We start from the raw sequence: 15,946 nt of genomic DNA on the forward strand, positions 1-15,946 counted from the left end.
TTCCAAGCAAAGCAAAATTTCCCCATGGCTAGACATTTTTCATGGAAATCCAGAAACTAACATCATTCACATGATGATGCTTGTTTACAACCATCACACACACACTCTCTCTCTCTCTTTCTCAAACAAACAAACACACTCATATGACAGGTTTCTTTCAGTTTCTATCAGCCAACTTCACACACAAGGCTTAATTGGGTCCAGACCAACACAAAAATGCTGCACAGTGAACTGATCCCAAGACATGGTTGGGAAGCAAGCTTATTAACCACGTAGCTATACTTATGTCTGAGTGAAATGGAATATATTTTCTTGTTTCAATAAATACAAATAAAAATGTTTTACAATGAAAATGTACAGACAAGGTTAAAATGTTATATACAGAATAAGTTTTATTTAAAATTATTTTACATTATTAGCAATACAGGATAAAGCATAAATACATCTATAAGGATGTGAAAATCAAAAACCTTCTATTATTATCTAAGCATTATGTTAAAAAATAAAGATGGATTTTGTAAAAGATACAGATGGTCAGAATCTACCCAGCTTGTCAAAACATAATTCCTCACCTACTAGAATGTTATCAAGGGTCAAACAGAATTTGATAGAAAGAAGTGATGACCAGAATATTTAGCAGAAAGACTCATAAGTTATTCAGCATTGGCTTAGTGGATTTAACCTACACATCCCACTTAAAACGGGATGAGCTACAATTCTCCCAAAGGAATTGCTGGTACTCATCAACATTTGAATAGAGAAACCCAACACAGCACATCTTTTGAGTATCACAAGCAACATTTTTCAAGATGGTATAAATGTATGTATTTCTTTAATCCATACAAGGCTCAAATTAGCTCTGTGTGATGATGGTGGTGGGAAGGGAGATTTCATAATGAAATTACCTGTTAATTAGAAACAACTAATTGACAAATATATTTCAAGGCCAACACAAAAGACATTGACAAGGAACATGTTCTCATGTTGTCAGTTTGGAATTCCTGTTTTAAAATATCCATGCACCATACTCCTTATGTAATGTTGAATTATTATCTAAAAAAATTAAAAAAAGACTACTTTCTCTCAATCCTAGAACAGAGCTGTAACCAACCGACACCTCAGTATGAACACAACCATTATGTATCACAGAGAAGAGAAAAAAAAAACTAAAAATAGAAATATTAAATCTAAGTGAATTTAAAATATCTTCCCTATTTTAATTTTAACAAAAGAACTTTCTAAATACATTTTACAGAACTTTTTCACCATTTCAAAATTTACCTGAGTCCACCAGAGAATAGTTTTCAAGGAGTATCTAAATGTATTGATTTAGTTATGTCACATAATTGACTGACAGAGTTTTACAGGTCAGTTACATCCCTCAAAGACATTTCTTCCCTAAAATTTGGTGGATTCTTTTTTTCGATATGGCATGAGGACGGGAGTAGAACATCAGAAAAATTATACAAATGTGAAAATCATTACAGACGTCACTAAAAACTTGATTTTATTGTCGATTGGAACTCTTTGAATACTTTGTAACTGCTACGTTAATTAGTGCCACATCTTGCCAAAATACTTTAACTCTACCATGCCACATTCCCAGTATAGTGGGAATAGTCTAGACTATCTACCAGATTCCTATTAAAGTGGTAATGAACACCACATGTAAAATAATAAGATAAAATACTAAAAAAAGAGAACCAATCACATTGCAGTTTTGTAGTCACATGTCCCCCTTAGCTGTTCTTTATTTTTGTTTTTAATAATAATAATAAAACAAAAACCCAGATTATTTTGCAATGAAATGAGAATGTGATGAACCCAGAACTTCATCAAGAAATTATTAATATTTATTCTTTGGATGAAGAGTTTACCTTTACACAGACAATGAGAGTGATTCAGACAATCAAACTGGAGAAAGTGATGAGAAAAGTAAGTGATTCAGGTGAACAAAGATGGTAGTTGAGAGATAGACCTATTACTGTTATTCTCCTGAATTTTTTTGTTATTCTGTCCATTAGTTTGCTTGCAATCATTACTCGAGTTGCATGTGCATCTACCTCTTTTTTTGCTCAAGAGCCCAGGAGGAAGGTAAAGTTATATACAAAGACCCAGGTACAAGAGGGTTAAATTTATTAAAAACACTTCAGTGTTCTCTTAACAAATTTAAGTTTACACTATATCCAGGCATTTTAATCCAAACATCATTTTCTCCATCAGTTTGGAATCTTCAAAATATCAACTGATACCTCGTAGGTGAAGAAGTGCAGCTCCTCTGTTTAGTAGAATTCAGATAAAAATGCAGTTTGATCAATGGGAATACAAGTCCTGGAAATACAACCTCTACTTGCCCTCATTTTGCCAACATGATGAAGCAATTGACATATCTTCAGATCAAGCAGTACAAATAGATGCAGAAAATGAGACATGAATTGGATTAAATAGACCTACATAAATCAAATTTACCAGTTGTTATTTGGAGAGGTCGTGATTGTGGTGGTAATAGAGACACAACATAATCCATTGACCCTTCACGGAAGCAGTTCCAGTTCTATCATTATAGATTACAAGACAGCTGTTCTTCCCTAAAACTAAACTTGTAAAGTGTCGATTTAAAAATCAGACTTGAAATCAAACATAAGAAAGTGGTCTAGTGTTTGAAGTTGTATCTCTGATGGACCGTATACATAGCTAACATGGCATTCCTATTTTCCTATTATGTCTGAAAAAAAAAATAAAGATAAAAAAGATGGTAGATCACAATTGGAATGATTTTAATCATAGCTCTGCTCAATCATCAGGTTTGACCTTGAGTCAAGCAACAAAATACACACACCAAGATCATGATACACTGTTATGCCTTGATTTACTTCTTTTATCCTAATAAATTACTTTCGAGGAATAATTCATAAAAATGAGAATGTCTCAACTAAACACATAAGAGAGAAATTAAATGTTGGTGTTATTGCCAACAATATATACAAGATTAGCCACAGCAAGAAGAGAACCAGTTTCAAAGCTGGTTACGGTAACAGTAGAAGCAGGAGATACTAAGTGCAGAAAATGTGGCTGCACTTGGAATTTACTTGTAAAGGTAATTCTACATGTGTGGTAATTATGGGATATACACAATGTAAAATACCCATTTATAGATCAATTGTTTTTTTTCTTTTAAGGCACAGATATTTGCAAGTGGCATAGCCAAAGAAAGACAGCAAGTAGCATAAACAAAGGAAGATGGCATGTGACAGTATAAGAGCCACTGGACATCTCACTGTCCCCCACCCACCACACCCCCATATATTGAACTAACTAAATTTCTGTAAAATGGACACCACACTATTGTGGTCATGATAATACAATATACAAATATCAAGTTTATCTACAATTCAGAATTAATGATCCAATGAAAATGATCAAATGATAAGAGAAAGGAGGATATTTAAGTGCCGTAAACAAACAAAACAGGGATTTGAAATTAGGAGCACAACATTCAATCTCTACAGTGTAAATTCTCCACAGTCACTCAATGTAATTCTAGAATACAGAATTTATATTTTCTCATTTGAAAACCAAAAATATATATATATAAAAAAAAAAATTGCATTTCGAAATATCACGAAAATATTTTCAATTAACAAAATGTCTAAATGAAATGAAACTAATTATCTTCATTTCACAAAAGATGGCATCAAAAAGTGAGGCTGATAGAGGAAAGATTGAACAAGCAGTTCAGTTCTAAGTGGAAACTAGCAAACACAAGCATGGAAATCAGATTTTAACGAATATCAAATAAATCAGATGCAAATACTGAATAAAATGAAAAAGAGAACAAAATTAAATAATTAGTGTTTTAAACTTGGTTCATACATTCAGAACTGGACCAATTACATATCAAGGAAAAGATGAATATATATCTCTCTCACACACACACACACACTATATTCACAATCATAGGTGCAGGTATAAAAATGTGAATGTTTGTTTAATCTGTATGTATGTTTATATATATACATGTACATTGACATATGCACATAAATTTTTTTTTTTTTCATGTATATACACATATATTTAACATATACTTTTACATATATTTATATATATAAATACATACACATATACACACTTAAAACAGGGAAGCACGCATAAAACATGGAATCTACAAACATATATTTAGTTTGATAAAACTACCCCTTGGTGTAAAAATAAAATTGTTGTTAGTTTGTTTTATCATTTATTATCAAGGTAGAAGTTGTTTCAAATAAAATCTATGATACTGTGACTTTAAGGACACATCTGAACCAAGTTAGATAGCAAACAACCCCTTCACAATGGTGCTACAATCAGCACTTAACAGCCTGTGGTACAGGATATTTGGACAGTTGTGCAACTGAAGGAACCAAGTCCGGCTTGTACTGGTATTCTTCAAGAGTTTTTAACAAACTCTGACACATATTTACAGCACGTTTGTCCTGCAGCGTGCCATAAAGATGTGCAGCTTCTTCAACCATCTGTCTGCGACTCAGATTGTGTCCACCAATTGTTTCGCTTGTAGATGTGGCAGTTGGTAGGTGACAGCTGGCCAGGATCAATGCAGATGCCTCATCATGATTGCCAATGTGACTTTTGTTGTCATGATTCAAGCTGCTTTCATCTGGTAGTTGGAATTAAAAAAAAAATAAACAATAACTTTCATTGTTATTTAAAACACAATAATAAATAGTAAATTAAGAAATCACATAAAACAATCAACATTTTAGTCAACATCATTAATCATAAATTTTTACGTTGCCAGTACCGCCTGACTGGCTTTGTAGGGTTTTCGAGCGAGATCGTTGCCAGTGCCCCTGGACTGGCTCTTGTGCGGGTGGCACATAAAAGACACCATTTCGAGCGTGGCCGTTTTCGTGCGGGTGACACGTAAAAGCACCCACTACACTCTCTGAGTGGTTGACGTTAGGAAGGGCATCCAGCTGTAGAAACTCTGCCAAATTAGATTGGAGCCTGGTGTAGCCATCCGGTTGCACCAGTCCTGTCAAATCGTCCAACCCATGCTAGCATGGAAAGCGGACGTTAAACGATGATGATGATGATGATGACATGACTATCAGATAAAACTTCACTGACGAACATATAACCATCACTCACTCACCAATATACATGTGGGGTGGTGAGGTGCATACGCATGTTTCTACCTGATTGATAAAGCTTCACTGATTAACACAGCATAAAGTAGAAAATGATCAATATGTCAGCAGAAGCACAATCTCTCTGGCCTTGACAATATTGATGATCTTTCCTTCCCAGCAAATCAACTGTGTAATCTGCAAGATTTGTTGAGATCCCTTGAGAATGCTGCAGCCAAGACCAGTCTGTTGCTATCAATGAAGATGAATGCTATCTGCCAATTTGTTCCAACAAAGGCACACAAATCAAGGAGCTCGTTGATGGAGGAATCATCATCATCATCGCTTAACGTCCGCCTTCCATGCTAGCATGGGTTGGATGATTTGACTGAGGACTGGCGAACCAGATGGCTGCACCAGGCTCATAGTTGATTTAATAAACTCAGCACTTGGAGAGTGGAAAGCAAGGCTAACCAGTGGAATCTGAACTCAGAACATAAAGAAATATAAATACCATAGGGCAATTTAATAACCATTTCTGCCATTAATCATAACTCTAATTTTTGGCACAAGGTTAGCAATTTACAGGAGAGGAGGAAGTTGATTACGCTGACCCCCAATGTTCAGCTGGTACATATTTCATGAACACTGAAAGGATGAAAGGCAAAGTTAACCTCAGCATCATTTGAACTCAGAATGTTAAAAAAGGATGAAATACTGCTCAGCATGCCAACCATTCAGCCAACTTGCCTCTTTCTTAATAATCCTTTCTATTATAAGCACAAGGCCTGAAATTTTGGGGGATGGCGAAGTTGATCACATCAACGTCAGTACTTCACTGGTACTTAATTCATCGACCTCGAAAGGATGAAAGGCAGAGTCAACCTCGGTGGAATTTGAACTCAGAACATAGCAGCCGGCAAAATACTGCTAAGTATTTCTCCCAGCGTGTTAACACCTTCTTAATAATAATAATAATAATTCTTTCTACAATAGGCACAAGGTCCGAAATTTTGGGGGAAGGGCGATTTGACTGCACTGAGTCTAGTGTTCAACTGGTACTTATTTCATCAACCCTAAAGGGATGAAGTCAACACTGGTGAAATATGATCTCGGAACATAAAGACAGATGAAATACAGCCAAGCATTTTGTCCAGTGTGCCACCGAGTCACCCTGCTCACTACCTTCTTCTTAACAACAACAAAAAAAGAAAGAAAGAAAAAAACGATCTGCAATAGAATACCTTCTTTTCCTTTTCCAGCACGTCTACGAAGACTTTGATCTAACAATTGTTGAGTACGATATGGATTGGCACCAACCATGATACGTGCCGTGGCCTCGTAAAGAAATACCTAAAATGACACAGAGACAGAGAAAAAGAAAACAATATTTATAAAACTTTGAGTTGAGTCAGTAATTAGCACAGGTGAAAAGTAAATTTGATATGACAGAAGAAATATGTCATTACTCTTTAGTAAAATTTTGAATAAGGAATAGGGAAAAAGCACTAGTCAAATTAGCCATTAATATAACATCAATTATCATAGTTTTGCAAAATTTGTGGGTCGGGAAGTGCCATGCCAATACACATACTGTGATGAAATATTCTCGCTGGAAATTTATAATCCAAGAGATGACAGATGGAGGGAGTCCATAAACGAGCAACTTCACAAGAAAATTCTTATTTCAGACATCATGAAAAATTTAGATATGTGAAGAACATCATCATCAAGTGAGTTAATTAACAGGTTTAATGAAAAGAGAATTAAAACATGTTAACTTGATTTCACTGACTTTTGGTAAGTTCTTCAGACAATTCTGATTATTGTATAAGATAACTTACAATCAAAATTTGGTCAAAAGATAAAGCAAATCAAAGAATTGATTCAATATCATACGCTTAGGATATATTATGAACAGTTTGCTGTGTAATTTGTTCCTGTATGTTCCAAAGTGACAGATTACAGTGAAATAATTTTAAGTGTTTGAGGAAGGCAGGGGAACCCAGCAGAGAGCTTGTATATTTTGAAGAAATATATTGCAGATGTCTCTGTGTTCTATGGACATGACAAGAGATGCTGAATTTTAGCATGTTTGTTAATGGATCTGGATACACAGGTCTCAGTGGGAATAGTGTGACTAGCACTTGTACAACTCACACGGTGTCAGGAGTGGTAGGCATGGGGTTTCTAAAAAATACATACTTTTAGTATGATTCCTTTAATTCTTTTTGCTACTCTGAACCAAACTAGTGGTTCTAATGATAACATAACAGTCAAATCTAGATATCATAGCAATATGTGATAAATAAATAAAATAAGAAAAAAAAATCTTTCACCTTTTTCAGTGCATGTTTCATGGTATGAGTAACACGACGGAGGCAATATAAATCTTGCTGGAATGCAATAATATGCGAGTGTGATGGCCTGGTATAACTTGGATCTTGGCTCTGACGTTGTTGCCAAAGTTCTCGGCGAGTACGAAGAAGGAAGTCACATGTCAACAATTGGATGCCCTGTAGTAATATAACAATTGTTACATTCATATATCAGACACTGGAGGAGGTCGAGAGAGAGAAAATCAAACAAATGATTAAAATTTCTTTCTTAAATATCAAGTCATATTACTTTTGCTATTTATTCTTGTAAATAGAACCATTATTTAATACATGTGGAATGAAGTAGCTGCAGCTAACACAAGTTTTTGATCATATCCTTAAAAAAAAAATCTCTGATTGATTAACAAACTTTCACTCCCCAACACACTGCACACCAAGACTACAGAAGTGTTGTGTCTTCCTCTGTCACTTTCACTGCGACTACAACAGCTCCTGCTCCTCCTAGTAAACCACCTGTGACCATCACCCCCACCAAGCCCCATTCAATACATCAACCTAAGCTTCATCTGTCATCCTTGTTTATGTGTGTCTCAGCTCTCAAAGACCTGGCACTGAACATTTCACCTAATCTGTCATCCATACAACTGGTAAGCCCCTCTCCTGCCAACTTACCCTACAAGCCTCAACCTACACACTTTCAAGCTAAATATGAATAACAATTGACTTCACTTATCTGGAAAGGTGTACATAGGCTATGAGCCCTCTGCTCTTCCTGGCAGTATGTTATAGCAAAAACTTATACTCAGTGGGTGGGAAGGTAATTAAAACAAGGGATAAACTTTCGTTAATTTATCTACAAAACAACAACAATAATTTAAAATATGAACCATGTTATATCACAGGAAATGGAAAAAATTTAAACTGCTTCTGTTCATGTTGTTGTTGGCACTCCGTCGCTTACAACGTCAAGGGTTCCTGTTGATCCGATCAACGGAACAGCCTGCTCGTGAAATTAACGTGCAAGTGGCTGAGCAATCCACTGACACGTGTACCCTTAACATAGTTCTCGGGGATATTCAGCGTGACACAGTATGACAAGGCTGACCCTTTGAATTACAGGCACAACAGAAACAGGAAGTAAGAGTGAGAGAAAGTTGTGGTGAAAGAGTACAGCAGAGTTCGCCACCATCCCCTGCCGGAGCCTCGTGGAGCTTTTAGGTGTTTTTGCTCAATAAACACTCACAACGCCCGGTCTAGGAATCGAAACCGCAATCCTATGACCGCGAGTCCGCTGCCCTAACCACTAGGCCATTACGCCTCCACATAAACTGGTTCAATAACATCTTTATTTATTTGAAATTGAGATATTTATTTCTTAATAAAAGCTGTTACAGGCACTGGTGGCTTAGTGGATTAATACAGGTTTCTTAGAAATAAGGGTTCAGAGCCCATATTCAAATTGAGAAAGTATATATATTTAGGGATATGATCTTTTATATTGACCAAGAGGTCAAACTGATCGAGTTGTTTTGTAAATCATCATCATCATCGTTTAACATCCGCTTTCCATGCTAGCATGGGTTGGATGATTTGACTGAGGACTGGCAAGCCAGAAGGCTGCACCAGGCTCCAATCTGATCTGGCAGAGTTTCTACAACTCGATGCCCTTCCTAACGCCAACCACTCTGAGAGTGTAGTGGGTGCTTTTACATACCACCAGCATGAGGGCCAGTCACACGGTACTGGCAACGGTCTCGCTCAAAAGGTGTTTTTTACGTGCCACCTGCACAGAAGCCAGTCCAGCGGCACTAGCAACGACCTCGCTCGAATGATTTTCTCACGTGCCACCAGCACAAGTGCTGGAAGGCAATGCTCGTAACGATTACGCTCAAATGGTGCTATTTACGGGCCACTAGCACGGAAGCCAAAGAGCTGCTCTGGCAATGAACACACTCAGGCAGTGCTGATAGTGCTCCACTGGCACAGGTGCCAGTCAGCGGATATGGTTCAATTTCGATTTTGATTTCACTTGCCCCAACATGTCTTCTAAAGCAGAGTTTAGTGTCCAATGAAGGAGAGAAACACAAAAGAAGTTAATAATTCAACAAATTTTATTTATATAAAATTAAAAGCCTATGAGAGAATATGTGCACCCACTAAATATATAATAGAATTCTCAGAGTGCATCTAGCCATTTCTTAAAGACAACTAAAACCAGTAGCTTAGTTTGACAAATTTCTCATAGATTTTATATACAATAACAAGATTGGTTGTTATTTAGTACAGATAATTAACATACTGTAAAAACAGTATACAGAGTAACTAAAAAAAACCAAAGTGCTTTACATCACTTTCTGTAAATAGCAAAAGGGATTCAAAAGACGCAGACCTCATTTCCACCTCAGTACCCTATGTCAGAGAACAGTTTGTGAAACAGGCAAATTTCAATTTTATGATATTTGCAATTATACAGGATGTAAAGTCTGAATGAGAAAGGAAGATAAGATCCTTGATTTGTCAGTACCTGTATTTCTGGATTGATACTGTATCAGCAGGTAATAAAGAAAGGTGTGGGAAAAAAATAACAACTGTTCAGCAAGTGGATGATATATTTAGAAAGAGAAACCCAACCACTCAAAACAAAGTAGCTGACTCCATACAATAAGTTTAGTTCAGTTCTATAAATACAAAATATTCATTACAGTGTTCATGAGAGCACAAAGGGGATGGGACACAGACATGAAGTGGTAATATTCATACATTCCCAAAGTATACCAATATTAATGGAGCAATCCCAACTGGAGATTAAAATAAGGTCATGAATTTAGTTCACCAATAAAATGACCATTATATTACAGCACTATCATAATCATAACAGTAATGATTATGATTTCTTAATTACACCTATTTCTGCCAACTATAATATAACCAAGCAGAGTTATAACCTGTCTAAAGACACAATATATACAGTAGTGCAAGAAGTCAAGTGTTTAATATATTATTTTCCTTACTATTTCCTGTCACATTAGAAAGGTCTCTGTTGGTAGTTCCTACCTTATTAACATACAGAAGTAGAGCCAACTGCTCTGGATTCAAAATCTCAGAGACTAATGAGAAAAAACAAAAACATTTAATCTAGTGTAGCACTACTAGTTATATAGTAGAATAATAAAAGAACAGTTCTTGGTACAGTATTATATTTGAAAGAATGAGTAAAAATGGCTTTTTTGAGGGGATAAATAGAATAAAAATTATCCCCTCAAAAAAGCCATTTTTACTCATTCTTTCAAATATATATATATTGTGCTCCTTTATATATATATATATATATATATATATATATATATATATATATATATATATATATATATATATATATATATATATATATATTGTGCTCCTTTATATATATATATATATATATATATATATATATATATATATATATATATATATATATATATATATATATATTGTGCTCCTTTATATATATATATATATACATCATGCTAAATCAAGTATGATAACCATAATTTTTTATTGAGTTATAGGCAGTGCCTTCTTGGGTTTGGTTGATTATATTGACTCCAAAATTTTTAATTCACCTCAGAAAGAGAAAGATGAACACATGGGGAAATATTCTCACAGCATAAAAAGACATAACCAAGTACCAGAAGTTGTTTAATCTGATACTCTACTGACTCTGTCATCTAGCCATTTTTGTCCTACCTTTATGACAAAATTGGCAGAGCATTGAACTAAATGTCACATAGTTTTTAGTTACACCTTGTTACAGCTTCTTGGTCATCAATAAAATGGATCAATCTAGGGCATAGGATTAACAGAACTCTAATAATGTTGGATCAGATGCCTTGTGGTATTTGTTCTGGTTCTTTGCATTTTTAGTTTAAATACCACCATGGCCTACTTGGGTGGTAGACTTAATCCGTTGCCTGGTTTAACATACCGCCTGGTACCTTGGGGGAGCCTTTAGAGGAATCCACACCATCGTAAGCATTCAGATCAAATCTTCCGTTTGAAGATACCATCCTCTCTCCCACAGTTTTGTGATGATGTCTGAGATGAGTTGTTAATAAGATTATAATTTTTTGAGCTATTAATCCTTTTGATCCCACCCTGCTTGAAATGCCTCTGGTTCTATGATACAAAACCACCCATGTTAAAGTGTTTGTATTTAATTTAAATATTCCATTGTAATTTTTACGTAATATACTTTTATATTCTAAACAAACACCAGCTTAATGACAACAATACTTTACTAAAATATTTTGATTATTTTCAAAATAAATTGAAGTTTATTCTTATTAGAAATATGGTTACAAAAAGATTGATCTCATCTTTAGAGATATAAAAGTTTCTATATTTAAAGCTGTAAATGTAGGCACATGCATGGCTGTCTGGTAAAAAATTTGCTTCCCAACCACATGGTTCTGGGTTCAGTTCCACTGCGTGTCACCATGGGCAAGTGTCTTCTACTACAGCCTCAAGTCAACCAAAGTTTATGAGTGGATTTGGTAGGTGGAAACTGAAAGAAGCCTGTCATATATATATATATATATATATATATATATATATTTATATACACACACACACTATATATATATATATATATATATATATATATATATATATATATATATATATATATATATATATGAAACCTGCCAGTCACCTAGTCACCTACCGCTCCGGCAGACACTCTAGCCAAATCGACTACATCCTCGCCAGAAATAGGGAAAGAGGGCGGCTTATAAATGCCAAAACCTACCCTGGCGAAGAATGTACCCCACAACATAGATTAGTAGTTAGCGACTTTGGGATCAAGGCAAAATGGGTGCCCAGAATTAGACAGGCTTGGAGAAGAAGGGTGTGGAAGCTTAAAGACCCTGCAAACGGACAGAGACTTAGAGACAAGTTACTTGAAGCATTTAACGAAATAGAAGGGGATATAGCATCATACAACGTGGAAGACAATTGGAGATTTCTGCGGGACAACCTGTTGAAAGCCACCGACCAGATTTGTGGGTGGTGTAAGGTCCCCTCCCAACCCAGAGTAACGTGGTGGTGGAACAAGGAGGTAGACAGGGCTATTAGACAAAAGAAACAAGCTTGGAAGGACTGGAAGAACGGTGGTAGCAGGGAATTGTACCAATGTGCCAGAAGGGAGGCTAGGCGACAGGTTTATTTAGCCAGAGGGGAAGCAGATAAGGAAAGATTTGCCAATGTTCTGCGCCGTGAGGACCAAAGACTCGAGGTATTTCGTGTTGCAAGACAGTGTAGGAGAGAGAATAGTGATGTTGTAGGAGAGAAATGTGTTCGCATGGATGATGGTACGCTTGCATTAAATGAGGATGCAAAGAAAGAGGTCTGGAGATGCCACTACGATAGATTGCTTAATAAAGAGAATGAATGGGAGAAAGAGAGCCTGCCTTATGTCGACCCAACAGAGGGACCAGCTATCCGAGTTGATAGTACCAGGGTAGATAAAGCAATTAAGAGTATGAAGACCGGGAAAGCCCCCGGCCCATCAGGAATCACTGCAGAGATGCTCAAAATATCTGGCAGTGTTGGCTATAGCCTAGTCACCCGTATTACGAACCAGGTGATACACGAAGGAGTCATACCCTATGACTGGTGTAGCAGCATCATAGTCAACTGCTACAAAGGTAAAGGGGACGCTTTAGAGAAAAATAATTACAGAGGCATCAAGCTGTTAGATCAGGTTATGAAAGTTACAGAGAGGGTCATAGCCCAACTAATTAGGGAGCGAATCAATTTAGATGAGATGCAGTTTGGGTTCGTGCCAGGTAAAAGCACTACTGATGCCTTATTTCTAGTGAGACAGTTGCAAGAGAAATACCTAGCCAAGGATAAACCTCTGTACCTGGCTTTCGTTGACATGGAGAAAGCCTTTGACAGGGTCCCCCGATCCCTTATCTGGTGGTCAATGAGGAAACTTGGGATAGAAGAATGGCTAGTGAGAGCTGTGCGAGCCATGTACAGAGATGCGGCCAGTAAGGTGAGGGTTGGAAATGAGTACAGCAATGAATTCCGGGTAGAGGTAGGGGTCCACCAAGGTTCCGTCCTCAGCCCCCTATTTATTTACCATAGTCCTCCAGGCAATCACAGAGGAGTTCAAGACAGGTTGCCCCTGGGAGCTCCTCTATGCTGATGACCTTGCCCTAATTGCGGAGTCACTATCAGAACTAGAGGAGAAGTTTCAGGTGTGGAAGCAAGGTCTAGAATTGAAGGGCCTTAGAGTCAACCTAGCTAAAACCAAAATCCTAATAAGTAGGAAGGTAGATAAAACACAAACCCCTTCAGGTAGATGGCCCTGCTCAGTATGTAGAAAAGGAGTAGGTAGTAACTCTATAAGATGTACCCGGTGCAAGCTATGGACACATAAGAGGTGCAGCAACATCAAAGGCAGGTTAACTAGCAAGTTAGTTTTTGTTTGTGGCAGATGTTCAGGTGCAATAAAGACTGCAAACAAACAGGAAACAACTTCTATCTCATTCCAGGGTGAAAAACTAGAGGTAGTCGATAGCTTCCGCTATCTGGGCGACCAAGTTAGTAGTGGGGGTGGGTGCGCTGAAAGTGTAGCTGCTAGAATAAGAATAGCCTGGGCAAAGTTTAGAGAGCTCTTACCCCTGCTGGCGACAAAGGGACTCTCACTCAGAGTAAAAGGCAGACTGTATGACGCATGCGTACGAACAACCATGCTACATGGCAGTGAAACATGGGCTGTAACTGCTGAGGACATACGTAAGCTCGCAAGGAATGAAGCCAGTATGCTCCGTTGGATGTGTAATGTCAATGTGAATACCCGTCAGAGTGTAAGTATCTTGAGAGAAAAGCTGAACATTAGAAGCATCAGTTGTGGCGTGCAAGAGAGACGATTGCGCTGGTATGGACATGTGGTGAGAATGGAGGAGGATAGCTGCGTGAAAAAGTGCCACACCCTAACAGTTGAGGGAACCCGTGGAAGAGGTAGGCCCAGGAAGACCTGGGCTGAGGTGGTGAGGCAAGACCTTCGTACATTGGGCCTCACCGAGGCGATGACTACGGACCGAGACCTTTGGAAATGGGCTGTGCGTGAGAAGACCCGGCAAGCCAAGTAAGATCGTTGCCAGTGCCCCTGGACTGGTTCTTGTGCGGGTGGCACATGAGATGCACCATTTTGAGCGTGGCCGTTGCCAGTACCGCCTGACTGGCTCCTGTAGGATTTTCGAGCGAGATCGTTGCCAGTGCCCCTGGACTGGCTTGTGCGGGTGGCACATAAAAGACACCATTTCGAGCGTGGCCGTTTTCGTGCGGGTGACACGTAAAAGCACCCACTACACTCTCTGAGTGGTTGGCGTTAGGAAGGGCATCCAGCTGTAGAAACTCTGCCAAATCAGACTGGAGCCTGGTGTTGCCATCCGGTTTCACCAGTCCTCAGTCAAATCGTCCAACCCATGCTAGCATGGAAAGCGGACGTTAAACGATGATGATGATGATGATGATGATGATATATATATATATATACATATATATATAATAATAATAATATATAACATCTGCTTTCCATGCTGGCATGGGTTGGACGGTTTGGTGGCGACCCCTGTTGTACTCTTTCACCCCAACTTTCTCTCACTCTTTCTTCCTGCTTCTTGAGTAACACTGCGATGGACTGGTGTCCTGTCCAGCTGGGGAGGAACGCCTATGCCATAGAAACTGGGAAACCAGGCCCATGAGCCTGGCTAGGCTTTGAAAGAGCACATAAATAAATAAAATAAAATACATTTATACACACACATGTCCTTGTGATGCATATGGATGAGGACAGTTGTGTAAAGAAGTGCTGATCTCTAACTGTGGAAGGAACCTGTGGAAGAGGTTGCAATTTAATTTTATACATCCAGACAAGCATGCATACTTGCTTCATGTCTTTCTAGCCTTCAGATATATTTTGCATTCAATACTTCACACTTTGTATACAAACATCATACAATCAGCCCTTCACTTAGAGAGAGAATCCATTTGTAACTAGTAGAGTTAAAGGCTCCATCAACATTTTTTTTCCAACATGTTCCTAATCTAACTATGCTTTTCAAACACTGAACTTCACTGCTAATTACATCACCTAGATAACAAGAGCCATAAATTAATTCTAAGGAGTCTTCTAAGTATTTGAAAGAACTTATTTCATGGGTACTCTGACTGTTAACTACACCTGTACACCTGCTACACATGAAATCTTTCTCCTGGGTTATCTGCCCATTGATTCCACTGAATCTTTTCTATGCTGTTTACATTTGGTACACAGTACAAAGTTACTAGAACTCCCTTTCTACATTCAGAGTATGACCAGCTCTTTGACGTTAGCTTTATATATCTATACATATGTAAATGTGTGTGTGTGTGTGTGAGTGTCATACATGCATGCACACATGTCATCACATCATTATTTCAAAA

The 15,946-nt window shown here is 37.6% G+C and overlaps 1 protein-coding gene across 2 annotated transcripts in view; it reads right to left on the reverse strand.

Moving 5' to 3' along the window:
* Nucleotides 1–366: 366 nt before the first annotated feature.
* LOC106873465 (sterol regulatory element-binding protein 1) overlaps nucleotides 367–15,946 on the reverse strand; it is a 94,588-nt gene continuing 79,008 nt past the window's right edge. For both annotated transcript variants that reach the window (XM_089348813.1, XM_089348808.1), the window contains 3 exons: nucleotides 7,469–7,645; nucleotides 6,374–6,482; nucleotides 367–4,657 (listed from right to left, as the gene is read on the reverse strand). In XM_089348813.1, the coding sequence (XP_089204939.1) occupies nucleotides 4,347–4,657; nucleotides 6,374–6,482; nucleotides 7,469–7,645 (597 nt within the window). In that variant the 3' untranslated portion in view covers nucleotides 367–4,346. The remainder of the gene's footprint in view (nucleotides 4,658–6,373; nucleotides 6,483–7,468; nucleotides 7,646–15,946) is intronic.

This window comes from Octopus bimaculoides, chromosome 1, assembly GCF_046866305.1.
Source record: "Octopus bimaculoides isolate indiv1 chromosome 1, ASM4686630v1, whole genome shotgun sequence".
Classification (NCBI taxonomy): Eukaryota; Metazoa; Mollusca; class Cephalopoda; order Octopoda; family Octopodidae; genus Octopus; species Octopus bimaculoides.